Source organism: Lepidochelys kempii, chromosome 13, assembly GCF_965140285.1.
Source record: "Lepidochelys kempii isolate rLepKem1 chromosome 13, rLepKem1.hap1, whole genome shotgun sequence".
NCBI lineage: Eukaryota > Metazoa > Chordata > Testudines > Cheloniidae > Lepidochelys > Lepidochelys kempii.
In genome coordinates, this window is record NC_136392.1 from 4,044,546 (window position 1) to 4,072,020 (window position 27,475).

At 43.8% G+C, this 27,475-nt stretch overlaps 2 protein-coding genes across 9 annotated transcripts in view; one reads left to right on the forward strand and one right to left on the reverse strand.

Moving 5' to 3' along the window:
• STMN3 (stathmin 3) overlaps nucleotides 1-25,788 on the reverse strand; it is a 42,664-nt gene extending 16,876 nt beyond the window's left edge. The window contains exons 1-2 of the mRNA XM_073308885.2: nucleotides 25,482-25,788; nucleotides 15,189-15,355 (exon numbers count right to left, since the gene is read on the reverse strand). Coding sequence (XP_073164986.1) covers nucleotides 15,189-15,207 — 19 coding nt within the window. The 5' untranslated portion in view covers nucleotides 15,208-15,355; nucleotides 25,482-25,788. The remainder of the gene's footprint in view (nucleotides 1-15,188; nucleotides 15,356-25,481) is intronic.
• Nucleotides 25,789-25,923: 135 nt separating this feature from the next.
• RTEL1 (regulator of telomere elongation helicase 1) overlaps nucleotides 25,924-27,475 on the forward strand; it is a 120,027-nt gene continuing 118,475 nt past the window's right edge. For 6 of the 8 annotated variants that reach the window (XM_073308894.2, XM_073308886.2, XM_073308888.2 and 3 more), the window contains exon 1: nucleotides 26,018-26,472. The gene's annotated coding sequence lies outside the window, so the exon portion shown is untranslated. Of the gene's footprint in view, nucleotides 25,988-26,017; nucleotides 26,473-27,475 lie in introns of those variants that run through there. The other 2 variants (XM_073308887.2, XM_073308891.2) reach the window with 2 other exon arrangements.

Sequence of the window (27,475 nt, forward strand, 5' to 3'; positions counted from 1 at the left end):
AATTGGGACAGCAGTTGTGCACCTACTTATTTGCATGTACAAATCCCCCTTTTGTGCACATAAACATGAGATTTTGCGGGTATAATGGGCACATACATTTTTTCTGGACATGCCTATTGCACACACATTTGACAATTTGCTGATCAGGGTACTGTATAACAAGCATGCACATAGGATTGTGTTAGAATCAGATGGAGCTCTCCACTTAAGTCACCCATGTGTATTTTCCAGCTTCCATTAGGTTCTGAAGGAATGACAAGGTCAGCTGAGTTAGCATTGATATTATATATGTGTACAAATTAAGGCAAGATAGCTTCCAGCTCTTCACTTTAAATGCTTTTATAGATTTTAGGATCAGAAAGCCAATAACCGACTCAGAGAGGAGAAAATGCACACACACAAATTGCAGTTCCTTTGTTGTGCTGCATTATCTATACCTATCTATACAAAGTGGTAAACATTTTGTGAGCAGACAAGCCCTTACTCTTCTCTTGGTGTCCCCTCCATGTCCTTCGTCTTTGCTATGTTTCATTCTTATGTGACCTTCTAAACTCTCCTGCTCACATGCAGTGGGACTGAAAGATGTGGCGGGACAGTGGAACAGCTATTCCTGATATAAAGTTACTGCTCTCCAGCTCCTACTTCCTTTTTTTACAACAGCATCACATTGCTGATTCATGTTGAGGCTGTGATCCATCACAACTCCCAGATCCTTCTCAGCAGTGCTGCTGCCAAGCCAGTTATCCCCCATTTTGTATTTGTGCATTTGATTTTTGAGGTTGCCTTAACAGAGGCATAGCATGCAAGTCATGGGAGGTGACAGTACCGCTCTACTTGGCACTGGTTAGGCCTCAGCCGGAGTACCGTCACCAATGTATGGAAAGGAGATAGAGAAACTGGAAAGGATTCAGAGGCTAGTGACAAAGATGATCAAAGGGATGGAATCCAGTCCATATGAGCAAAGGCTGAAGGAACTGGGTATGTTTAGTTGGGAAAAAAGAGGAGATTATGGGGGGACATGATAGCAGTCTTCAAATACTTGAAAGGCTGCCAGAAAAAGATGGAGAAAAGTTGTCTTGCCCTCTGTGGCAAGAGAGAACAAGAGGCAGTGGGTTCAAACTACAGCACAGCAGATTTAGATTAAATCTCAGGAAAAGCTTTCTAACTATATGAGCAGTAGGCCTATGGAACAGATGTTGGGAAGGTTGTGGAAGCCCCTTTACTGGAGATTTTCAAAAGGAGGCTGGGTAGCCATCTGTCTTGGATGGTTCAGACACAACAAATTCTGCATCTTGTGGTCCCTTCTAACCCTATGATTCTATGGCCAGTCACCCCTTGGCCCCCAAACTAGTTTGTTTTTCCCCTTCCCCTATCTTCCTTCTCTCTGCCTTGGGTGTGTGTTTTTTTTGTTTTTTTTTTAACAAATGTGAGCACTTCAGGGAAGGGATCAGGCCTTCTATTATGTTTGGAGAGGGCCTAGCACATTTTGGACTGTACAAAAAATAAGAAAATTAATAAATAATAATTGTTGTTCTCTTATAGGTGCTGGGACTTGATCTCCCGCTCCACCTGTATTAGATGTAGGCTGGTGTCAAATTTCTTTCTCATTCACTCACACACAAACTCAATTCAGATAAATAGCTCAGTCTTCACAAACTGTTATTGCAGCCAAGGGAATGAACAATACAGCCAGGAATATGTAGCTCTCAATCCTAAAAAAGGAATGGGAATCCAGTAGTCCGCAGCTCACTTAAATGGTCTCCACTGTGTGATCAAATTTCTGGAGTGAACCCCTTCATACAGGTAGCACCATTATTCAGTGTCAGGCGTTTTTGGAATATGTATTTATCAGTGGTTTTCAGGCTTTTTTCATTTGCGGACCCCCAAAAAATTTCAAATGGAGGTGCAGACCCCTTTGGAAATCTTAGACATATTCTGTGGACCCCAGGGGTCCGCAGACCACAGGCTGACAACCACTGGTATACATGATATCATGATACTTCTCCATTAGTCAGCTGGGGAAGAATTTACTATTCACCGAACTAAAAGGAAACTGCCTCTCAGCCACCACTTAGGATACCATGTCCATAGAAGGCAAAGCCAAGGTCTCCAGGAGCAGGAATATTTCTAATTCACAGCTGCTTCAGAAAGAACCTGCTTACAATATCCAGGAGACTAAAAGGCCAACACTTTCAAATGCTAGTGTACTCCTTTTCTTTTTGCGAATACAGACTAAGATGGCTGTTACTCTGAAATGCTAGTGTAATGAGGGTTATACAAGAAACCTCACATTTTGATATAGCTATACGCAAACTGGGCAGGCAACTGTGCACCTACTTATTTGAATGTACAAATTCCCCTTTTGTGCACATAAATGTGGGGGTTTGTGGGTCTAAAGGGCACATACGTATTTTGTGGATACACCCATTGCACCCACATTTGACAGTTCGCTGGTCAGGGTACTGTATAACAGGCTTGTTATTTAAAATAGGATTGTGTGATTATACGAGCACATTTTTACACATTTTTAAAATAGCGGATAGAAGCAGGTGGAGTGCTCCAATTAGTCACCCGTTTGCATTTTCCTGCTTCCATTAGGTTTTGAAGGAACAACAAAGTCAGCTGAGTTAGCACTGATATTATGTATGTGTATAAATTAAGGCAGAAAGGCTTCCAACTGTTCACTTTAAATAGTTTTTATAGCTTTAAGGATCAGAAAGCCAATAACCCACACAGAGAGCAGAAAATACACACACATGCAAATAGCAGCTCTTTTGGGACCTCATGCAAGAGCCTCACTCTGAGTCTTGGTGAGATTGGAAATGTCATGGAGGTGGCACCCATGGGTCTTACTCTGACTAAAATGGAAGACGTTATTACAAACAGTAGTTTGTAGATGCCCATCCAAGGCAGAAATAGCCAACATTTTCCTTTTCCTTTAGGCAGACAGCTGCAATACAAGACTATGCAAGTAGTTCATTAAACCTGGCTATAAATTTCATCGCTAAGCAGTAGAATGTTTTTGCTTCACACGTATCACTGGGGTGATCCATTGCGAATGGCTGAGTTTTGCAAATTAGTAAGTGAGCAAACACAATGTAAAAGCCACAGAAAACGCATCACAAAATGAAGAGCCTGATCTCACAAAGTGCTGGGCATCCTTATGTCCCATTGCCTTCAGAGAACAACGCCCTCACAGCCTTTTCAGGCCACAAACTTACCACAAAAAGTGTGCAGTTGGTCTCTGAGCTCCTGTGGATATAGGCAATTAAGTTATGCTCTGATTCTGCTCCGTTCATATTTCTTTACATTACTGGCACAACCCTTTGACAGACCCCTTGTGCAAACCTGAATGTGCACCGGGCACGTTGCATGAACAAAATGACTCTCTCTCTCTCTATTGTATTTTGAGTGAAGTAAACAAGCATGGAAGAGGAGTTAACTGGATTCTCATTCAAACAGAGCTGCTAAGAAGGTCAGAAGAGCCACCACCTTGCTTTCTCTCAACTGACTCACCCCAGAACTCCCCCAGTGTACTCTAGTATGATTGCTGGGTACTCACTCCTGCTCTTTGCCATTAATATTAGCTCCAACACTCACACATTTTAAAATATTTCTGTCACAAAATCAATCCCTGGGGATCCTACTCTAGCCAGCCCTTGCCCCACTTTTACATAGTAAACAGAGACTAAAACGGATTCTCTGGGGAGATCCACAACAAATACATAACTGGGATTCACCCAAACAGCTATTGTCCTATCCCAAAGCCTTTGGTATGTATAGGAAATAGTAGAGGTAGCATGTTACAGTGTACAAATATGCTGGGCTTGGATGCAGAAGACCATGGTTCTATTCCTAGCTCTGTCACTAATCTTCCGTGTGAACTTGGGTAAATCACTTTGCCTTCATGTGCTTCTATTTCCCTTCAATTTTACTATTCAATTAAATATATAAGTTCTTCTACTGATCTCTTCACCATAGTATCTGAGAGTTATAAGTGCGTTAAGCAATATGACTGTCTATCAAGTGTTTGTTCTCTCATCCTCTCTCTAAGGGCCGAAGTGTGTGCAGGGGATAGGAGTGTTTTGTTTTGGAATTTATATATATACACACACATACATGTTGCTATATCTTTGTTAGAGAAGGCAGGTCAAAGAAATGCACCTTGCACTTAGAGCAGATGGGGGTGAGGTTTGTGACAGTCCTTACTTCCTGAGGAAGTTCATTCCACAGTCTTGGGCCAGCCGCCAAGAAAGCTCTGTCTCCTGCACATATGTGCTTTACCCTTTTGTACACAGTTCATACTGCTAGAGGAGTGCGGTTGTCACTCATGGTCTTCATCCTCATGTAGCTATTCAATGTCCTGGGTCCAGGGTGTCTTGAAGGTAAGGACCAAGACACTGAACTTGGGAAGCCAGTGTAGGATGTGAAGGACAGGTGTGACGTGCTCAAGGTAGCCAGTGTTGCCAAGGAGAAATGCTGCAGCATTCTATACCAGCTGGAGTTTCCAAGCTCTGAAGACTTCATGCCTAGGTATACAGCATTGCAATAGTCCAGCGAAGAAGTGACAAAGGCACGAATAACTGAGATTAGCACATCATCTGCCAGGATGGGACAGACTCTCTTAGCCCACTGGAAATGACAGAAAGCATTACTTGCGGATGCTGCTATGCTAGAGCTTAGTGTCCGTGAGGAATCCAGGAGCACTCCTAAGCTACAGACTGAGATGACCAGTTATGAGCGTGTACCTTCAACCAAACGAGACTGCATCATGGATGCAAACTCTTCAAAGGGCTTTCCTCTCCCCGCCAGCATCACCTGTTTTGCTTGGGTTCAGTTTCAAGCAGCTGTTCTTCATCCGTGAGCTGATCTCATTCAAACACTGGGCCATCTTGATGGTAGTGGTATGGTTGTATATGGTGAAGGAAAGCTAGAGCTGTATGTCATCTGCATACTCCTGGCACCTGAGTCCTTGTCATCTGATCAGTTCATCTAGTGGCTGCATGTAGACACCCTTTGTATGTCATAGAATCATAGAATATCAGGGTTGGAAGGGACCCCAGAAGGTCATCTAGTCCAACCCCCTGCTCAAAGCAGGACCAATTCCCAGTTAAATCATCCCAGCCAGGGCTTTGTCAAGCCTGACCTTAAAAACCTCTAAGGAAGGAGATTCTACCACCTCCCTAGGTAACGCATTCCAGTGTTTCACCACCCTCTTAGTGAAAAAGTTTTTCCTAATATCCAATCTAAACCTCCCCCACTGCAACTTGAGACCATTACTCCTCGTTCTGTCATCTGCTACCATTGAGAACAGTCTAGAGCCATCCTCTTTGGAACCCCCTTTCAGGTAGTTGAAAGCAGCTATCAAATCCCCCCTCATTCTTCTCTTCTGCAGGCTAAACAATCCCAGCTCCCTCAGCCTCTCCTCATAACTCATGTGTTCCAGTCCCCTAATCATTTTTGTTGCCCTTCGCTGGACTCTCTCCAATTTATCCACATCCTTCTTGAAGTGTGGGGCCCAAAACTGGACACAGTACTCCAGATGAGGCCTCACCAATGTCGAATAGAGGGGAACGATCACGTCCCTCGATCTGCTCGCTATGCCCCTACTTATACATCCCAAAATGCCATTGGCCTTCTTGGCAACAAGGGCACACTGCTGACTCATATCCAGCTTCTCGTCCACTGTCACCCCTAGGTCCTTTTCTGCAGAACTGCTGCCTAGCCATTCGGTCCCTAGTCTGTAGCTGTGCATTGGGTTCTTCCGTCCTAAGTGCAGGACCCTGCACTTATCCTTATTGAACCTCATCAGATTCCTTTTGGCCCAATCTTCCAATTGGTCTAGGTCCTTCTGTATCCTATCCCTCCCCTCCAGCGTATCTACCACTCCTCCCAGTTTAGTATCATCCGCAAATTTGCTGAGAGTGCAATCCACACCATCTTCCAGATCATTTATGAAGATATTGAATAAAACCGGCCCCAGGACCGACCCTTGGGGCACTCCACTTGATACCGGCTGCCAACTAGACATGGAGCCATTGATCACTACCCGTTGAGCCCGACAATTTAGCCAGCTTTCTACCCACCTTATAGTGCATTCATCCAGCCCATACTTCCTTAACTTGCTGACAAGAATACTATGGGAGACCGTGTCAAAAGCTTTGCTAAAGTCAAGAAACAATACATCCACTGCTTTCCCTTCATCCACAGAACCAGTAATCTCATCATAAAAGGCGATTAGATTAGTCAGATGTCTAATCTCTTTAGACCGTAAACTCTTTGGGGCAGGGTCTCTCTCAATATAAATTTGTTCAGCGCCCAGCACAGGGGCTTCTAAGTGCTACTGCAATATAATTAATACTATTTATCCTCTCACATTCATTTTTCTTACTTCTTCCTCTCTATCTGCAAAAGAAGGATAGTATTTACCTACCACTGCCCCCAGGATTAGTGTATGCAGCCAAATACTTTAGAAATGCTAAATATTTTATCACCCTTTCCCCAGAGGGAGAAGCACATGCACTGGAGTGTCTTGTTTTGGTAGGGTCTTTTGGGTGTGTTTGTTTTATAAATATGTGTTGCTATGTATTTATGGTAAAAAAAAGTTACGTTATGATACACCCGGTGTAGTTACGATACCTTTAGGAATTACCAACATTTACTACTGGAGGGGAATCTCCTTATAATCCCTTTATTTTCTCCCCCATTTGTTTCTTCTCCATGTTAAACTTGGACTCTCTATATTAGTGGCCCTCCTTCCTATTGAAGCACACCCTTATTACAGCAGTTGGGGGATAAAGGAGGGGCAAAGTAGCAGAGATCAACTCAATTCCACTTATTGAGCAACCAGAGGTTCTAGTGATGGGTTCTACTGATGGGTTCATGGGTGGGAGTGGGGGTGGAACAGAGACAATGCTCCTTCTCCCTTTCAGCAGTCAGAGAGGAGATGCTTCAAATTTATAAAACTCCTATTTGCTGCAGGCTGATACAAATGACAGAGCCACCAAGAAGAATCCAAGGACAGTATTTTGGTGGGTATCTCAACACCTTCTTCTTGGCTAGAAGATGGGAGATTAGTGGGGATTGGATTTCCTTGTAGGTGTTGCACCTGGACAATGGGGTGCCCCATCTTTCATATATTAGTCAATTTAGTTCTCTGGCTATTGGGATGTCTGGTAAAATTAGACTGTAACCCTTAAGGGCAGGGATTGTCTTTTTGTTATCCAGCAAATGGGACTGGGGTCTCTGGGCACTACATCAATACAAGTTAAAGAAATAATAGTAATAAATAAATGTTATAGACCTATGTAATAAATCTAAGTCATGTGAATTCAGACAGTTAATAAATGGATGAAATAGAGATTGAATATTTATGGTATAACTGATAACAAGGTCAAAGCAAGGTTATTACAAGAAATTGACTTGACTTTGCAAAGAAAAGCTGGGCTAATGAAAATGGTGTTTTCCAAAGAGAGTGTTGACAAACAGTGAAAGAACAAAAGTGCTTCCAGTTAAAAGTGCAGACTAATGCATAAACACAGAATAAAAAAGGGTAAACAACCTGCAGAAACCAGGAACCAGCTGCCCAGGTTATGTAAACTGACATAGCTCCATTTTAGACAATGGAACTGCATTAGTTTACACCACCTGAGGACCTGACTCCAGATTTGTTTGACAGAAAGGTTTACAGCACAAAGAGTGCCGTGTCATGAATGCAATAAAAGCAACCATTCTGCAGAAATGTGCTGCTTTCCGCACAGACTATAAGGAAATCCAGAATGCAAAAATACGTTCATGAATATAAACACAAGGACAAAGCTTTGATGGAGATGATGATGCAGAAACAGAGTTCGTTGTTGGGTCTCTCAAGACATTTATAAAGCAAGGTTCTGTAACAAATTGACAATGATCTTGGAAATCAAAAAGTTGATTTTAAAATCGATACTGGGACATCATGCCATAATATCACAGATCATGAGATCAGAAATGTTAAATATAATGCACAGTGCCAATCTGTGCATTGAGAAGTGTAAGAATAGAGTCTGAGATATCCTTTTCTGTACAGGTTTGAATACTGTCATATAAGATAATGGTCACATCTTCAGCTGCCAATCTAGCTCCTTTGCATTGCTTCTGTGGCACCTATGCCAGAAAGCAGCCTTAATAGGGAAGCTGGGGATTCCCCGTGCATAGGGAAATTCACAAATCACAAGCCAGCACAGCCTCACGGCTTCCCCAGCCACACCCAGAATTTAAACACAACTAGTTTAAAACGACCTTCACTTCCCTCTCGTCCCCTCTCAGGTGCACCAGGCACACCTGCAGCTCTGGCCTAACAGGTGAAATCCACAGGAAATAGAATGCAAAAGAACTAGTGAAAGCACTTGAGATTCCTGATCAGCTCATAGGCCAAGGCTGACACAGATCTGTTTGAATTAAACAGGACAGATAATCTGTATTAATGGACTACTACTACATCGTGTTCTAAAGTGAGCTGTTGCACAACACAACAAGTAGCAATGCAACAACCCCTGGTCAATGGCAGTTTGCTCACCTTGAGATTTCGTATGAGGTAATAACAAATAATGATCCACAGCTAATGAGTATCTTATTTAGGCCATTCTCTTTCATATATGAATTCAAGAACTCCACACCAAACCCTCATTATGCACAGCCAAGTGGCTAGCAGAAAAAAAACAGTGAAAATAGCAAATAAAAGCCCTGGTGAATGCAAGGGATCCATATTTAGTATGGTTAGAATACTGCAACACAACTTGCAATGCTTTATTAGGCTCATGAGCCCAAGAGGGCCTATAATGCATATGTCTTAACCAGTCCCAAGAAGGAACTGTTTTGAGAACAAGAAATGGTCATGTAATAAAAACAATTGTTGAGGTTCAAAGGCAGTAGTCATGACAGATGTCCAAAAAGAGACAGAATGATCCTCTCACCTGCTGGGGTTTTGGGTTGCTTCTCCTGATGTTTCCATGTGTGTTATTACTTGGCTGCATGAGTAGTGTGTTATTTTTAGATAGCATGATGTTTTGTTTTATTTGTGTTTGACTTTCAAAAAGAAAAAGGGAGATGTAACAGTGTCGGAAGATTCTGAACCCTGCCATGTAACAAGGGTATTCATAGCCTTTTGTAGCCCTTCAGGAGACTGGCCACGCCATGAAGATCAGTCTCTTCCCAGCACTCCTTGTTTGAGTATTTAGAAGCTCCTCAATTACATTTTTGTAGAGCAGGTTTTGCTGATATGGGGCCAGTCTGACGGGCCCCATTTGGATGTTCAAGGAGGAGAGGGCACAAGAAGGCTTCCCTCAACTTCTGATCCCTGCCCAGGCAGCCAGCAACACGGCAGTCACTCCTAGCAACTCCTCTCCTTGTATCATAGTCCTGCCCACTTCTGCACCAGCCAGTAAAGCTGGCTAGGCACAGAGAAGGGATTAGAGTATGCTGCATTGTTCTAAGAGACAGTACACCAGATATGCTTTCCCTGCATGCCTGTGTGGTCCAGGAGGGGCTGAGGTTCCCAAGGCAATGTAACTCTGCACCACCCTAATGCAGGGATGTGCCTATCAGGCACAAGAAAGCCCATGCAGTGGAAGTAATTTATTCAATGCATTGGAAACACAGATTTCATATGGTAATAGCCATCTACTTCTGAGACTGCATCTGCCTGTCAGGAGCCTATTTAAGATCTCTGGGGAAAGTCTGAAGAGTGCCACCCAGGAGGCGAGCTAAAGACTCATGCATACTAACCATGATTCAGGAAGCAGGAAAGAGAGATGAAAATTACCCATCCCCCAGCAGAGACATAATGCAAAACAGAACTGTCATGGGAGCTGGTGAGAGACAGAGGAGGAGGAAGAGACAGAAAGAAAAAGAATATGAGAGACAGAGCTTGTGGGGCCACAAGTAAGAACTTGGGCCTATGTGCCCACATAATGCGGGGCCCCGTGCATTCACTTACTTTGGGCTTAAGGCCTTCCTCTCCATTTCTACGTCTAGGGGTGTAGCATGGATCAGAATGTTATCTACCTCCCCCCACATCTGGTTCTAGTACCAAAGTAGGACTCGGACAATGCCATTCTGTGGCTTCACAGCGACCAAGGTAGTTGACTGAAGACATCCCTTGAGAGAGCAAGTAGCACAATGCCATTTGGATGAAAGGCAGGAGAGGTGTAATAATGAAGGACAGTCTGCACTCAGGGTAGGAGAGAGCAGTTTGGGCCATCTGGATTACCTCTCTTTTTGTTCTGAGTGATGGGAGAGAGAGCAGCAGAACTCAGGCTCCCATGCAACACTACCGAGGCCCTCCCAATAAAAGAATTAGTTTGTGCCTATCTCTCAGTGAGGCCATGGAAGGAGAAGGACAGGAGTGCTGAGGCCCAGGTCTGGTGGACTAAGTGGGTTGGATGCAGCAGCTGAGTCAGTGAGAAACCACAAATCTACTTAGCAAAGGGGAACTGGGAGGTGAAGAGGGAAAGAGGCTATTTGGGGGTAAGGTGCTTGAGAAAGGAAAATCAACGTGTCCAAGTGGGGGCAGGTGACCCAAGGTTTCGGTACATATGAGACCTATTTAGGACTAGATTCTCAGCTATAGTTGAAATGGGGAGACACCCAGGAGCCTAGAGAGGAAGGATATTCCAGCGGGTAGGTTGCTGGTCTGAGATGGGGGAGACCTTGGTTCATGTCCCTGCTCTGGCACAGACTCCTTGTGTGACCTTGAGCAAGTCACTTAGTCTCTCTGGACCTTGGTTCCCTGTCCGTACAATGGGGATGATAGCACTGACTGACCACACGGAGTTGTAGTCAGGATAAGAATATTAAAGACTGTCAGGTGCTCAGATACTAGGGTAATGGAGGCCATATAAGTATTTAAGGTGGATAGGGGACTGTTCTGAAGTACACCAGCTGATAATGGACTTTAAGGAGCTGTTACCCAGCTGGGAAATGCTGCAGTGCACCAGAAGAGGCATGTAAGAGCTAGTTACTTTTTAGCCCTTTTGCACTCACAGATCCAGCTGAAGATGTGGTCCTAAATTTAATCCTGCATTAGATGAGACTCTTGATGGAAACCTTGCCACAAACCTAAAAGAAGGAGGCATGATATCATAAAGGGAAGGAGAAGATCAAAGGGCAGAACTCAGAAAGGTATGGAGTTTCCAATGAACTTCAGTAGAACGGGGAGAAAAACTGTTGGAGGCTTGCTGAGCTTCACCAAATTCCTGTAACACCTTTTCAGACTGACTGGCTCTCTTGAGTTTCACCCAAGAGTTAGACTCAACAGCCCTTAGACCCAGTTAACACCTGGATGGTCCATAGTTGTCTCCTGTGTCTGAGAAGAAAGTGGTGGGTTGGACACTTGTGAACATGCTGCCTGGGACTGTGCACAACTGGTGTTTACAGAGCATTTGGGGTTGTTCTGGATAAGGTAAGTGTGGAGCAGGTAAGTCCAAAAGCTTTTATTTCACCTACAGCCTTCCTTCTTTGCCCTTCCCAATTTCAGAGTAACTCACCTATTTCTCCCATGTCCAGAGAAGTGAGTAAGGAGGAGTGGGCATTCCACGCTAGAGGCAGTAATCAGAAAAGTGTTTCTAAACTTCATGGAATGCAGCTTGGTTTATTAATCAGGGGTTTTCTGGGCCTACCCAGAGCAGGAAGGCAAAACTTCTGTGCATTTTGCTCCCTATCTCCAAAATGACCATGCCCAAATGCCACTGCTTATACCAGTGCTACACCATTCCCATATTTACTCAGAAGAAGAGTTCACAGAAACTTCCCCAAGGTCCATGATGCCACTGAGTCCCCACTTTTCCTTTCCAGAAGGAGAGTCTATTCACTTCATTAAAACAATACATTCATCAAATCTGTACCAGCACTTAGATACCTCAGAGAAGGTTCCTTAGAAATATCTGAGGGATTTCAGAAGCTCTGCAATATGTCATCGATGGAGACCTGGTTTATAGACTGAGAAATAACAAATATTTTAAAATGATTTGGAATCCCTGGTTGGATACAGTGGTTTAAAAAGACTATTCCTTTCATTGTACTCCTTAGGTTTGTAAAACTGAAGTCCTGCTAGATGTAACAGGAACGTCTAAAATAAGCCTTGTACACTCAGTTCATTAAAGAAATACCTTGGAGATGCATAGATAGGATGGGTAGGGATGAATCTGAGTGGGGCCTCTGGGCGCTATTACAACATTAATACTAAAAAAAAAATAGATATATGCCAGTGCTACAGAGTGTCCGCTAATAGAGTCCAGAAGAAGAAATCATGGGGACCCACCAGGGCCATGTAAAGCCATATGATGCCAACATCCATCTAGTGAGGAGAAACATCTGGGATTTTCCAGGACTACACAGTGCCATGTGGTATCCACTTGTGCATACCAAAATGAGAGACACCAGTGATTCAACCTGGCTCCACCACACCAGATGCACTCGTCTATCAGAAAAAGAGTTCACAAGGCTTTCACAATACTACACCATTTCATAATCTCTAGGAGAGGTCACAAATATTCCTTTGCCTGTTCATATGCCCGAACAAGCCTTTCAGTGATGGATGAGTAGACACAGTCATGTGTCCTGGACTCTTTCTTTAGGGGTATACAAAAAAGCGTAGTTACATTAGGCTTGAATAAAGACTGGGAGTGAATGTATCATTACACAAAGTAAAACTATTTCCCCATGTTAATTCCCACCCCCACTGTTCCTCACACCTTCTTGTCAACTGCTGGAAATGGCCCACCTTGATCATCACTACAAAAGGTTTTTTTTCTCTCCTGCTGGTAATAGGTCACCTTATCTGATCACTCTCATTACAGTGTGTATGGTAAAACCCATTATTTCATGTTCTCCGTGTACATAAAATCTCCCCACTCTATTTTCCACTGCATGCATCCGATGAAGTGAGCTGTAGCTCACGAAAGCTTATGCTCAAATAAATTTGTTAGTTTCTAAGGTGCCAGAAGTCCTCCTGTTCTTTTTGCGGATACAGACTAACAGGGCTGCTACTCTGAAATTTAGTCCCTGTGACTCTCTAAGGATTTACCAGAGCATGTGTGAATAGCTGTCAGCATAGCATGGCCATCACTGCAGCTGAGCCTGCACTGAGCATGTGCTGCTGCTTCTCCTGCTTTATTACTGAAGTTGACAATCATGGCAAGAAGGAAGTACCTAGAGAGTCTGGTGAGAATTGAAACAAACTGGTGAAGCAGGGCAAGCAGGACTGGTTTCCTTTTCATCTGAGGGATTTGTTTATTTTAACAGACCCCAGGAAATCTTCCCTAGGGATACAAGCCCTTGGGCATTGGCTGCAAACAATTACAGCTGCTCTCTCTCTCCAGCACTGATTTGTTTTTGCTCGGGATAAAGAGAGAAATAAAGCAGAAAGAATAAAGGAAAAAGAAGTCTCTCTTTCATTTACAAAATCTGCCTGTTTTTCCTGCCTTTGCAGCCTTCGTTCTATTCCTATTGTAAGTGCAACACTGAATAGAGAACTGACCCCTGCAAAGTCCACTGGCTGAGACTCAGCCCTGCTCCTTGTCATATACCAAGTTTCCATTTTCTCTCTTCTCCTTCAGCTATAATAACTGCTGCCTCTTGATTCCTCTGCTCTGGTACTTATGCATGTCACACCCACCATCTCATTTGTGTCAGGCTGAATGCAATCTTGGTTTAGATTGCTGAGCTCCCTGCAATTCAAATTAGACCAGAACCAATTCTGTAATAAAGCAAGATGGATGGGTGGGGCCTTCAGAATAAACACTAGCACACATTCAATGACACAGGCAAAAGGGTGCTCTCTCTCTCCCTCACACATCCTCTCCCATGCCTGCAGATTTTCTAGCATAAGGGCAAACATTTTTAACATTGGCTAGTTTTGGTTTCCTAATCATATACAAAGCCTGCTTTGGATTAGCTGCATCCCTACACACATCCCCCAGTGCCCCCTCCCAGCCCTCTTTTCCTTCCCCCCTCCCGGCTTTAGTGGTCTTTTTAAAAGGAAAAAAGGACAGAAAATGCACTGCAGAGAGCACAGGGGTGAAGCTAGTGAATGCACCAAGAAAGGCTGCTCTGTCTTCCTTTCAGCAAGTTCCCTGGATGGGAGAGGGTCTGGAACAGAACACACCTTGTCCTTTCCTCCTCCACTCCCATTCAGCCCCCCATTCCAACCCTTTATGATTATTTTGCTTGCCCCATCTTTCATAAAGCCTCCTCCTCTTTAACGCAGCATAGAAGGAATCAGAGCTGTTTCAAGAAAGGGACTGGGGGGGACGGACGACACTCTCAACAAGCATCCATTGTTCAGGTGTAAATCAGCACTTTTATTTTCTTCCTCACTGAGCTCCAGTTCCATCCACATGAACCCTTCCCTCGTTCCCCCACCTGCGCAGCTCCCCAGCAAGGTGCTGCAAGACCCATCTCTAGGAACCAGTTTCACAGAAAGGTTGCACCATTCTCGCCGCAGCCTGACATGCTGCAGGCTAATCTGAATGTCAAAACCAGATAGTGCCTAACCTAGGAAAACAAGAGGCAGCAATGGTATTATTCCCAGTATTACTGCAGGAAGGAGGAAGGGCTTCCCTTGCAGCATTGGATTTCACTCAGCAGCATCAGAGGACCACTCCCCTACAACACTTTATAATGGAGCAATGCATCCTGATGGATGCAAGGCTCTGGGAATGCACAGAAAGCAAGCTCCATTTTTTTTTTAAGCATAATTTTCAATTTCTTGCTTATGTCTCTTTCCTTGACCCACTTGTACAGTGCCTGATCTTTACCAATGTAAAAATGCAATTCCCAGCCCCTCCCCATCCCTTCTTCCAAAAATGAACAGGTGATTTTTTTAAAAATGACCATGTGATGTGACCACAAAATATTATTTGACCGGTAATATTATTTGATATGCACTAAGCATATCTCAAGTGTCACATTTTAAGGTCAGGAATTTTTTAAGTAGGCAGGTTTTAACTACTGTGGATACAGGTGAAAAAAAAAAATCCCACCCAGCTTTCATACATCAAATGGGGAAAAAAAAAGACAATGTTGCCAAACCAGCTGTCTGTCCCTCGGAGAACCCTCCCAGCATGAAAGCAAAATTCACACTGGAAACAATAATAAACAACAATAACGATGTTTTAAATGATTGATATAAAAAAAATCCATGCTGGTCCTACCTGACACAGTACTGGCCATGGTGGCGAGGTGGGTAGCAGAGTGGATGCTGGAGGGGAGATGCAGTAGTAGGGAGGAGCGAAAGAACGCCTTGCTGGCTTTCTGCTGAAGTGCTGCAATGCTGTGGAACAGAGGAAGATCTGACTCAGCTGTAGGGGGCTGCAGCCATCTGAAGGAGGAGAGAGAGAGACTGAGAGAAGTGGGTGGAAAGAAAGAGACGGGGGTCACCAGTTCAGAATATTAATTAGTGAATCTGGCCTTCTTTCCTGGGTGGCTTTGATGTCAGATTCTTCTCAGAGCCACAGTTTTACTGCTATAAATACAGAGAGAATCGAGGAGGGAGGGCAAGGAGCTACACCCAATCTTGGGCTCTATAAAAGAGATTTTTCTCTCTCTTTCTCCATCCCTCCCTTGTCTGCTGTAGATGGACTAGCCTGGCACTTTTTCTCTCTCTCTCTAGCTTTCAATTGACAAAAAAAAAAAGTATGCAGATTCATGTAATTTATTTTTTCTTTTAAAAGGGAAAAACTCTCTCAAAGCCAGCAACCCCTTGAGGGGCCATGGCTGGTGGCCAGGAGAACCAGGGGAAAAACACCAGCTGATTTACACAGACAGGGAAGGGGAAGAGTGACCTGAGAAAAATAGGAATCTGTAGGTCGGATTCTCCTCTGACTCGTAAACCAGAAGTTCTACTGGAGTCAAGGGGGCTACGCTGCTGGGAAACTGATGTGAGGGAGAGGAGAATCCAGCCCTCTGCATCCAGTGGGGCTTCTTTTTTTTCTTCTGGGTGTTTGGGCTTTTACATTTTGTATCATCTCCTCTCTGGTGGTTGTTGCTAGGGGCTGATACACTCTATGCTTTATGATGGTTTCTAAGTCTATTCCACACACCCATTGAGGAACCAGAAAAACGCCGCCTCTTTCACAGTAAGTGCCGCAGGCACCCCTGTATTATTCATCCAGTTGTGGCAGTACGATCTTCACCGCATTATTTTTTATCCACCATTAACCTCATCAGCTTTAGGTTCCTCACACTATTCTGCCAGCTGCATATATCCTTCATCCTCAAACACCCCAAAATTATCCAGCATGCTGCAATATAGACACTCCCAACCCATCCCAGCAGCTGCAGGAAATTACAGCTTATTCAAGCAGCCACAGACATCCCTGCTTAGCACAGAAGTCACAGACAATACCCGCCTCTCAAAGGAAATTGAAAAGCCAGAGATTTTCCCCTTCAGCTAAATTCTACCTCCAATCCCTGTTTGTCCTAATGCCTTAAGGTTGGGAGGAAGGGAGGGTCTCTGTCATTTGGAGGGAAAAAAGTACAAATTAAAATTTTAATTCAGGAGAACAATATTATTAATATATCCCCAACTTTAAAGAAACCTGGACAACAGTGGGCTATGGAACAGGTTTCTTTGTGGCCCACCTGGACGCTTTGTTACCCTCCTTCAAATGCCTATTTCATGGCTGTAGCAACTACAGTTATCCCCACACCCACTTCCTGGGATGAAAGTCCTCAGACTTAATAGGTAGTCCCAAGAAATCCCCCCAAAAGCTTGTAGATGAGGCCAGCAGCCTAAACTTAGACAGGCATGCCTTACAGCCATCAACAGTTCATTTCCCTATTTGCAATGCAGCTGGGATAACTTTTGCTCTTTACTTGATAATAATGCTTTCTTTGATTTACCCAACCAATCTGACAGGATCTATTTTCTTCTTGCTACATCCCAGGCTTATGACTCCCTTTACTCTGAAAAGCGTAGGGAACACTTTCAACCTGGTAACTGTTAGCTTTGTAGCATGTGCCTTAATTACAAAACATTCTGTGGCACACAGGAGGAGAATGGGCAGATTAACTAGTGCCTGTGCTATGATGCTCCTTCTAAGAGATTGGGGAGTTGTGTGTGTGGCAACAAAGGCTATAGAGATAAGATGGCCATATAGGCCAGTGGATCAGACAACAGACTATGGCTCCAGAAATTTGGGTTCTGTTTCTGGCTTGCTGCATGATCTTTTGCAAGTCATTTCACCTCTCTGTGCTTTTTTTCCCTTTCCATGTCTCGTCTATTTCAAATACAAGCTCTTTGGTGCAGGGATTGTCTCTCACTATGTGTCTGTACAGTGCCTACCACAATGGGGCTCCCATATTGGTCAAAAGCTCTAAGTACTACTGTTTATATAAATAATATTCAAATAATGACTGTAGGTAGATGTCTAATGTTCCAAGTTATTTTTTCTTCCCTATTTTAAATGTAATTTCTTTTCCAAGCTGCCCCTGATTTGGGGCAGGACAAGTCTGAAAGAATCAGGCAGGAAAAGGTCTGCAATATTTTATGAAGGGATTCAGGAAAATAGGTGTGTATATTCCACTGATGTAACTGGTCCCCCTCTGCGTCTATGGCATGTGATAACTAACCAGGCAGATTATTGGGAATGATGGGTATTCAAGTAGAATCAGCAGCGAGACTGGTTTGTGGCACGCATGTCATTCAGACTTTTCCATTATGAAAAATGTGACTTTTTAAAAAAAAATCATAATTAAAATTTCCTGGACTTTTTCCCCTATGGGAAGCTTTTCTCTGGCATGTCATCCTTTCAGTGGTGCTGAAAAGAGCTCCCAACTATGCACCACATGAAAGGTGCAGATCATAAACGGCAGGTCTCTGATTCCCCTTTTAGTCTATGAAGCTCAAAAGGTCAATTTCAGAAGGAAATTCCACCTGAAATTTCCCATCCTTCCTCCCGACAGAAGCCTCATCAATACATTCTGCATCTCAACAGGAACCCACAATAATCTCCTCTAAGGCTTATTATCTTATAAGATACATATGGTGCTGGCTGCCTAGGATCTGGTGAAAGCAGATACAAGGATGGAAACCATTCATTCTGTGACAGTAGAGAGTACATATTCTAGACACTAGCATGTGAAATACACACCAAGCAAACCAAAAACAAACAACTTAAAATAATATTACGAATCCAAATTCACATCACAGGTATTAGAAGACACAAAATTAAAAGTAGGCTATAGTAATCTTCTATCATGGGCATCAGAATGATAACAGTCTAATGTTCCTGCATTTATTTAGTACCTTTCCTGCAAATCTATCCCAGCGGGCTTTACAGATTTTACCTTCTCATTGAATTTACAGCATAAGTACTAATCATTTTCCCCAACACTGAAGGGCAGCCACCTCTGTGGGGGGGAAGGGGGAGAGGGAATACAACAGCTGTTTAATCAGCGGAATGTAATTACACACAGCTGAAGTCATCCATGACATGAGGTTAATATTCTTGGCACCCCAAGATGTGCAGTCACGCCAAAGTAGAGGAATGGTGGACATGGACCTCAGCACTGGCCTGCAAAAGTTAACCAGGCAAGTCTGTGAAGCAGGCTGCAACATCCAAAAGGATAGTGCAGTGTGGGTATTATCCCAGATCACTGGGGATCTCCGGAGTCACAATCTCTCTCCGAGTTTCACGTGGGGCAGTGTCTTCTTTGCAGCTCGGTGAATAATGGATATTTCAGTTTTCTGGCAATTCAAAAAAGTTGGAGGGAAGGGAATCATTTTGGTTTTGAGCATTTTTAAAGGTTTTTAAATGTTTAAAAATGAAATTAAAGGATTTCAAAACAAGAAGTTGTTTTGAATTGAAAAATCAAAATGTTTCATTTTAGAAAATGCTGAAACAAAACATTTCAATTTTAATTTCTTGCTTTTTTTTGGCCTTTATGTCACTAAAGCTAATATCAGTGCAGCTCCTTTCAGGCTTCTGTCTTCCAAGCTGACTTAGCCAGTGAAGGTTTGTTTGATCTGTCTGTGGGGTATGCAATGCACTGGCCAGGACTGCTATGGTATAAAGTAATTGTGCTGCTAAGTAGTATACCTTCAAGTTAGAGAGGGCTCTACTACTATATACAGAGTAACTACAGTTTTGATAAAAACGAGGAGTCCTTGTGGTACCTGAGAGACTAACAAATGTATTTGGGCATAAGCTTTCCTGATACAGTTTTGATGGCATTTAGAGCATCCCAGAAGCTGTCCTAATTTGTGCTGACAGTCAAACCAGCACCCAGGACTAGGGGGAGAGGTGATATAATGCACCTTCTGCCGGGTGCACCAGGGTTTTGGCATACCTGAGAATCTAGCACTTGATCTGTTCATAACAAATAGATTTTGAATTAATGGATATCAATCAATCTGCAGTTATCGCCTCAAAGTTAAAATTCTGACAGCCACAGGAGGTTGGCCTACACTGGTGCTCCCATCCTTGGGTTTTAGCTTCCCCCTCACAGTCTTCTTTTGTACAGATCAGACACATTACCTTCAGTCCATATTTTTTTAATGACTGCTTTTCAGGGTGGTCTGTAAATGTTGATTTTAAAAATATCAAATTTGAGCTTTTATGTCTCCAGGGATATTTCAGAATTTGTCTCCTGAAAATTCCAGACCATCCCAGCTATTATCATGAGATGGAACGGGACAGACTGCCTTGTCTGACATGAAATTCAAAAGTAAATGGTACTCAGGCAACAGCCTGAAATTAATAAATAATACATGAGAAAGTTAGAAAAAGAATCTGATTGTCTAGCAGGAATATCAACTGAGGCCAGCCTGCAGGTACCGCTGCAGTATTTAGCAACTGAGAGAGAGAAAACCCAGCGATAGCAACATCAGCACTAAATCAGAAAAATGTCTCCCTAAAGGCAAAAGAAACAAGTGGGACATCCTGACTGATTCTGTTTTAGTGTCTGCCATGTGCACTTCAGACGGGAAAGAAAATGAGGCTAAGTTGTATAAAAGATCAGGAGGAGGAACTGCATCAAATCAATCAGGTGAAAATGTGAAGGGAAGCCTGGATTCTGGCCATCTTGGAGTCTCCTTCCACTTGTCTTGCCTGTACCAATGACAAACTTCAAGGAAGAGACTACAGGCTGCAGGCAAAACCTGCCATCTCATCTTATAGTTCAGTCTGCATAAACACCAATCTAATATGAAATGCTCCAACCTGCCTTCTCTTGTAAAAGTTATAATGTGTTACAAATGCAGCATCTGACTCAGAGTGGGACAAATACATCTAAAACTGGTTAAGGGCCTGTTTAAAGAAGACAGTGGTCCTGACCTTGACCATTACATCTAGAGGCTGCAAACAATAAAATGATGCATTGCTTAATAGCCTGAGCACATAACTGAAAGCCAGGAATTTCTTCTATGGGCTAGTCCTGATTCCAGCACTGATTACTGTTCGGCCTTAGCTTCCCCTCTTATGAAAAGGGATCAGTTTCCTCCTTTGCAAAAATGGGTAATATTTACTTACGCGCCTACTTCATAGGTCTATTTAATTAAAATTTGAGTGTGAAAGAGGGAAGGCGATTTATTGCAGGTACTTCCTGATAGTCAAAAAGACAAAAGGACTCTGGCCCCATCTGGATCTCAAGGAATTAAATAACTATGTGGTCAAACAAAAGATGTCTTTTGAAAATGGTTTCCCTGGGAACCATTATGCCTCTTCAAGAGGATGGTGACTGGCATGTTTAATCTGCTCTTCTATCTATAAAGAAAAAAAATTACCTTCACACTATTGGCATTGACCTGCTTTATGGATGATCTGATCTGTGCTCTCATTTTCATCACATCCCAAAATTCTTACTCTCCAGGAGCAAGAATCTTGTTCAGATGGTCTCTGTAGTGAAGGGAAAATGACTTATCTTGTAACTATGCTTCTCCAAAGATGTTATCTTGCATGATCCACTCACTCATCAACCTCCCTTCAGAGTTTGGAGATTTCCTTTTTTGAGGTGTTTCTCTTGCACCTGTTTTTTTATTTTTCCCTGAAGTCAAAGTTTTTATCTTATGTGGACAAACTTCAATCAAGACATAAAGAAAAGGAGTACTTGTGGCACCTTAGAGACTAACCAATTTATCTGAGCATGAGCTTTCGTGAGCTACAGCTCACTTCATCGGATGCATACCGTGGAAACTGCAGAAGACATTATATACACAGAGACCATGAAACGATACCTCCTCCCACCCCACTCTCTTGCTGGTAATAGCTTATCTAAAGTGATCATCAAGTTGGGCCATTTCCAGCACAAATCCAGGTTTTCTCACCCTCCGCCCCCACACACACAAACTCACTCTCCTGCTGGTAATAGCCCATCCAAAGTGATGTCTCTGTGTATATAATGTCTTCTGCAGTTTCCACGGTATGCATCCGATGAAGTGAGCTGTAGCTCACGAAAGCTCATGCTCAAATAAATTGGTTAGTCTCTAAGGTGCCACAAGTCCTCCTTTTCTTTTTGTGAATACAGACTAACACGGCTGTTACTCTGAAACCAATCAAGACATAGTTCTTCTGAGAGCGTCTCATTTGAAAGAACTACCTGGAACATTCAAAAGCTACATTTATGCTTGGCAGAGGTGCCACGCAAAGACCATTAGGGGCCTGACTTATGCTCTAGACTTCTACCACTAACCTCAAGAGTTAAAAAAAAAAAATAAAATAAAAAGCTTGAAAACTATTGAAGTTCCTCCACTCTTGTGCTAAAGAGCTAAATTCCAAGAAGGAGAATCTGGGAGTGAGAATCCTGCTTTGATAGTATTTTAAGCATATATTTCCTACACGCATCTCCTGCAGTGTTTCTATATGCCAGTGATACACAGACCAGTTATTTGAATCATGCATGTGTGAGATTGCAGAAGATTTATCTCATGCTCAGTTTCCTAATTAGAAGATGTACCAGGGCTATGTAGTTTAACGCAATGGCATATATTTCATGCACGTCTCAAGGGATCTATCCCAGGTTTTGTTTCCCATTTAAAGGTGGTACAGTGAGTGATTACCTTTAATCCTATTGGCATATAACAACAAAAAATACCTTGTATTTATATACGCCTTGTCTTTCTTATGAAAAATGGGGGAGGTTTAACCATTTGTTGAAACTACAATTACCTTGTCCATGATAGGATTTTACCTCTGGTGGGTTATCGTATGTTAGTGAACACATTCTAAAAAAGCAACTTCTTTCTTGCTTTCTTGTGGAGGTAAATAAGTGCCATTCTTGCAGATAAGAAACTGAGTCACAAAAGTTAAATGACTTGCCCAAATTTGTATGGCAAACAGAGTTGGGAATACAACTCTAGTCTTTGGATTTTCTGCTCCCTGGGATAACCACTTAGAAATATTGTCTCCCCTGGGTATGTTGCCCATAAATGTAACAACAGCAAGTATACCAGGCCCTATTTCCTACTTACGGATATTAGAGGCCTTATTACGTTAGTCCTAAATGTGTTTATTCCTTATGGATAGCCCGGAAATAGATCCCAAGCTCTGGTATAACATAAAGGATCCATCTTCAACTTTCATGTGTTGACTTTAAATGCACTAAACTCACCATACACAAATACAGAACTGTTTTCTGGCACAAAAAAAAAAAAAACATACACATGGGCTCTGAGGTTATTAAAACACTTTACAAATTGTAATTACTGTAGCTGTACAAAATCCCTGTGATATAGGTAAGCACTATTATTGTTTTTAACAGATGAAGAAACTGAGGCAGACAGAGGAAGAAACTTGCCCAAAGTCATACAGTATGAAATGATGCAGATAAAACAGGGGAGCTGGCAAATAGAGCAGAATGCAGTGATTCAAAGGATTAGCAAGAATCTATCCCTCACATATCTCCCTCCCCGTCCCAGCACCGATAGTGTAGCTGGCATAGGTATCATACATTTTAAAATGAGTCTTGTGTGCACAGCTAAGCCAACAAGATGTACAGCTCCATATAATGGTGCAAAATCTATAGACTAAGTGTTAGCCTTCATCTGAAATGCACAAATCTGAGTCTCTGACTTGGAGTAATAGTCAACAGTATCCATTCTTTAAATCTTCTGCATTACTATAATCTCCTGGAGATATACTTTGGCTTTAATACACATCTATGGTTCTCTTGTGAAGGGCATCATAATGAGAAACAAAACCATCTCCCATAAACTTGTGAGGTTTTGTTTGTTTGTGTTTATTGTTCCCAGACATCCCTTTACAGTTCTTGGGAAGAAAATGGGAGTAGCGGGGGGAGGGGGGAATAAACCTGCCAGTGCTAAGCTGCAGAGTTGGTCAAATAAGGTAAATGGTGCAGACAAATAATTATATAGAAAGATAGAGAGCATCCAACTAATGCTGAGTCACATCAGCCCCTGAACAAGAGCATAAGCTGACTCATATTTCTGTTTGTGCTAGGACTGCAGTAGCTACTATTATGTTAATGTAAACTGTAGCAAACAATAAAATACAATTCAACAGAATGTTTATATTACTTTTCATTGTACAACAAAGAATAATTACAAAGAGATATGGTGTATGTGATAATGATACTGGGTTTCTCCCCCCCTACTCACGATAGAGACTGAATTCTAACCTTCACTCTCCACTACACTTCTTCCTCTCACAATTTTCTGTAGTAGCTCAGAGTTTTCCCAAACCCATTTGTTTTATGCTGAAATGTTGTGTTCTTGGGTTCACCCCAAAGCGATCACCTTTTCGAGAAAGTCTGAGCAAAAGCAGTTGAACAACTTTTTACTGGAACATTGGGAGGGATAGCAGGAACGGGTGGGAAAAGAATGGTTTTTTTTTTTCTATATGTTCCATATACTCAAAAGAGGTGAAGCTAGAAATTTTAAATCTGACATATTTTGTAGATCTCATTAAGACTTAAAAGTCACAGCAAATTTAAATAGTTTGGTTGGTGTAATTAAAATTCAAAATGTTGTGTATCTACATTAGATTTTCTGTATTCACCCTAATGATGCATTCTTTAAGAATTCCGCAGTTAAAGATGCTCAATTCTGCAAAGCAAGTATCTTTGCTTCATGGAACATACAAATGCTGTTAAGGATGACTGAATTACGGAAGCCTGAATTATTGAAGGCTAAATTAAGGACAGATAAATTAAGCATGCTCTATTAAGTACAGCTTGGTTATGACTGCTGAAGTTGGGAAACTGGAGTTTTTAAGTTCTCTATGAGAATCATTTATACAGACCCAGCCTTAAAGTGAACTGTACATAGGTAGTTCACTAACAAAATAGCTAAAGTTCAGGCAATTTATAGGCCAGATGACTTCAATGCAAAGACAAGCTTGCCAGGCAAGGCTAGCCGAAGCTGTAATCTCCCCTAGTTGAATACCTCCAGAAAAAGAATTTTACTGACTCTGCCAGCAAAGAGGTCAGATTTTGTAATATACTCAAGCTTGTTTGCTTTTATCTAGAATATTTTCAAATATTTGATGAAGCATTAGTTATGGTCCTTCTATATAAACAATACCATCTGTGTGATTGACTACAAATTGAGGGCACCTGTAAATTCTGAAGCACCTGTGATTGGCTAGAAACGGATGGCATCTGTAAGTCTGTGTGGTACCTCTATGTGAGGCCATGTTCTGTTTCTTATCTATGCAACAGCTGTCTAGTAGTATGGGGAAATGCAAAAACATCAGAATTAGCAGGACCATTTACAGAGAGCTGTAGTAGATGAACTCATATTATCTTCCTATATCTAGCCTCTATGAGTACATGAAATATAATAGAAGAATCTGGGAATCTAATTAAACCACGTCTCTCTTTATTACATACATGTACAGGGCGCCAGAATCTTAACAGGCCCTAGACTAACCCATCTCTCCGCTGCATCCGATGAAGTGAGCTGTAGCTCACGAAGGCTTATGCTCAAATAAATGGGTTAGTCTCTAAGGTGCCACAAGTCCTCCTGTTCTTTCTGCGAATACAGACTAACACGGCTGCTACTCTGAAACCCATCTCTCCGAAGTTACTCAGGAATTCATTGTGAGCATCGACATCTGGGGGAAGCCCTTGGTCTGAGTAATTGAGCTTCCGACGCAGGAGGTCCTGGACACGTGCAGTGACAAGGAGCTAGTGACAGGGAACTGAAGGGAAGAGGAAAACAAAGGGGGTCTGCATCCCCCACGAACACAAGACACCTGGCAGGTCGCATTAGCATTCTTGCTGCAGACACCACACAGCTGGAAGGGATGACGTAACACTAAGCCTGGAAGAGGGAGAGCAAGGGTCCTGCACAGCCTGACACTCGTCACACGCACACCCCTAAAACTCGGCTACCTGGGAAGGGCCAGGAGCAGCCACCCGACCCCAAGCAGAGCCGCGCACGGGAGAGAGGTGCTGGCCAAGGCCACCACCTAGGGCGGCCAGACAGCAAGTGTGAGAAATCGGGACAGGGGGTGGGGGAGTCATAGGAGCCTATGTAAGAAAAACACCTCAAAATCAGGACATCCGGTCACCCAGCCACCACCTCTGACAAAGAGTTTCGTGGGCCTTTAAGGTAGGGCTTGAAGAGCCGCTCAACCCCGCTGGGGCCGGTCAGGCAGCCGCCTGAGGGGAGCCAACCCGCCTCCGAAGGGGCCGGATTCATTCGAAACACTTGGCGCCTCTCACTGAGGCGAGCAAAGGACACCCCCAAAATGGCGTCGCTCTACCGGGCACCTCCTGGGCCAGGCCCTGGCCGCTCGGTTTCCTTCCCTACACGAAGCCCGCCTCCCGCTGCCAACGACCCTTCGCTTCGGCCGCTCGCTCACGCGGCGAAACACGCCGCCCCGCAGGGCGAGTTCTCGCGAGAGCTATCCTGGCGGGGGAATGGAGGAGGCGGAAGTGACGTCCAGGATGACGGGGCGGGGCGGGCTCAGGAAGTGCGTCACGGTTGCGCCTGCGGTGGGCGGGCCTGGCGAGCGCCGGGCGCGGGCCTTGGCGAGCGCCAGAGCGGGAGGTGAGGGAGGGGTGGCGCGAGCCATTTTACTGGTTGCTCCGGGCTTGGCCTCTGCCGTGGGCTCCCCGCCTCATCCTAGCCCGGCCGCTCTGAGCCTGGGCCAGGGGGCTGCAGCGCCCGCGGTGTTTCCGGGGTAACCAGGGGAGCAGCGCCCTGGGGAGCCCATCACAGCCCCCGACCCTCGTTAGGACCCCTCGGGGCCGGGCCGGGCCGCCGCGGTTCTGCGCCTCTGGCCGGCTCATGCGGGGAAGGCAGCGTGTGCGGCCTTCCTCCTTTCGGGGGGCTGGGGGCAGAGCGACGGGGCGGCAGCTTGTCCCCCCTCGGCGGGCGGTGACCGCGCCGCCCCGCGATCTCTGGGCGCAGACGCAGCCCTTCCTGTGGGGCTTCAAGGGACCTGCACGCCTCCTTGGCATTGAACTGTTTCTTTACCGGGTGTACAAAGCCTCTGCGTGGATCTGCTTATTTCAGCTCCCCTGCGGCCCATGGTGATTTACCTTAACCTGACTCCTAATCAGCTTAGGTTTTCAGCCTGTGGGCGGTGGACCCCTGAGGGTCTGCGGACTAGGGCTGAGGGGTGTGCAAAAGGCTGTCCTTACCCTAGAAGAGTAGTTTTCAGTCTGGGGGGGTGGGGAATGGACCCCTGGGGGTCCACAGACTATGCGTAAAATGTCCAAAGGGCACTGCACTTCCACGTGAAATTTTTTAGGGGTCTGCAAATGAAAAAAGGTTGAAAACCACTGTCTTAGACTGACTACACTACAGCGGCTCAGCTACGGTGCTGGGGAGGCCACTTGTCTGATTTTATACAAGACAGTTCCTTTTTTAGGTGGTTTGCCCCCTATCCACTACTGGGACGAAACTGGACAGGGCTTTGTTGATATCATTTGGGGGAATGGCATTTTGAACAGTACTTCATCCCCACCCACCTGACCTTGAACACATTTCTGCATGCAAGGTCAGGTAGGTGGGGCTGGCAGGGCCAAGGTCATGCAGATGCACTGACACTGTTCCTGGGAGTGCTGAAATGTCCAGTATTCCGGGAACATGTGTGTGGCGACCCTGAGCACCATAGCATAGATACTTCCTACATCAGTGGAAGGGTTTTTCCATCAGTACAGTTAATTCACCTCTGAGAGGCACTAACTAGGTCTCTGGAAGAATTCTTCCTTCGATCTAGCTGTGTCTATGGTGGGACTTAAGTCAACTTAATTATGTTGCACAGCGCATGAAGTTTTTCACAACCCTGAGCGAAGTAGCTAGGTTGACCTCATTTTTAGGTGCAACTTTTTCATGTGAATAAGGCCTCTTGCAAAGTACTTATTACGATACATGTGCACAGTTAGGAGATTTTAAGAAGTATGAAACTTGGGACAAAGGTGACAAAATCCCAGGACTTGTGTGGGCAAGGCTGCTGGAAGCCTGTGCAATTTGAATGAGGGACACTTTAAAAAAAAAAAAAAGTGAGATTTAAAATGTTTGAGATGTAAA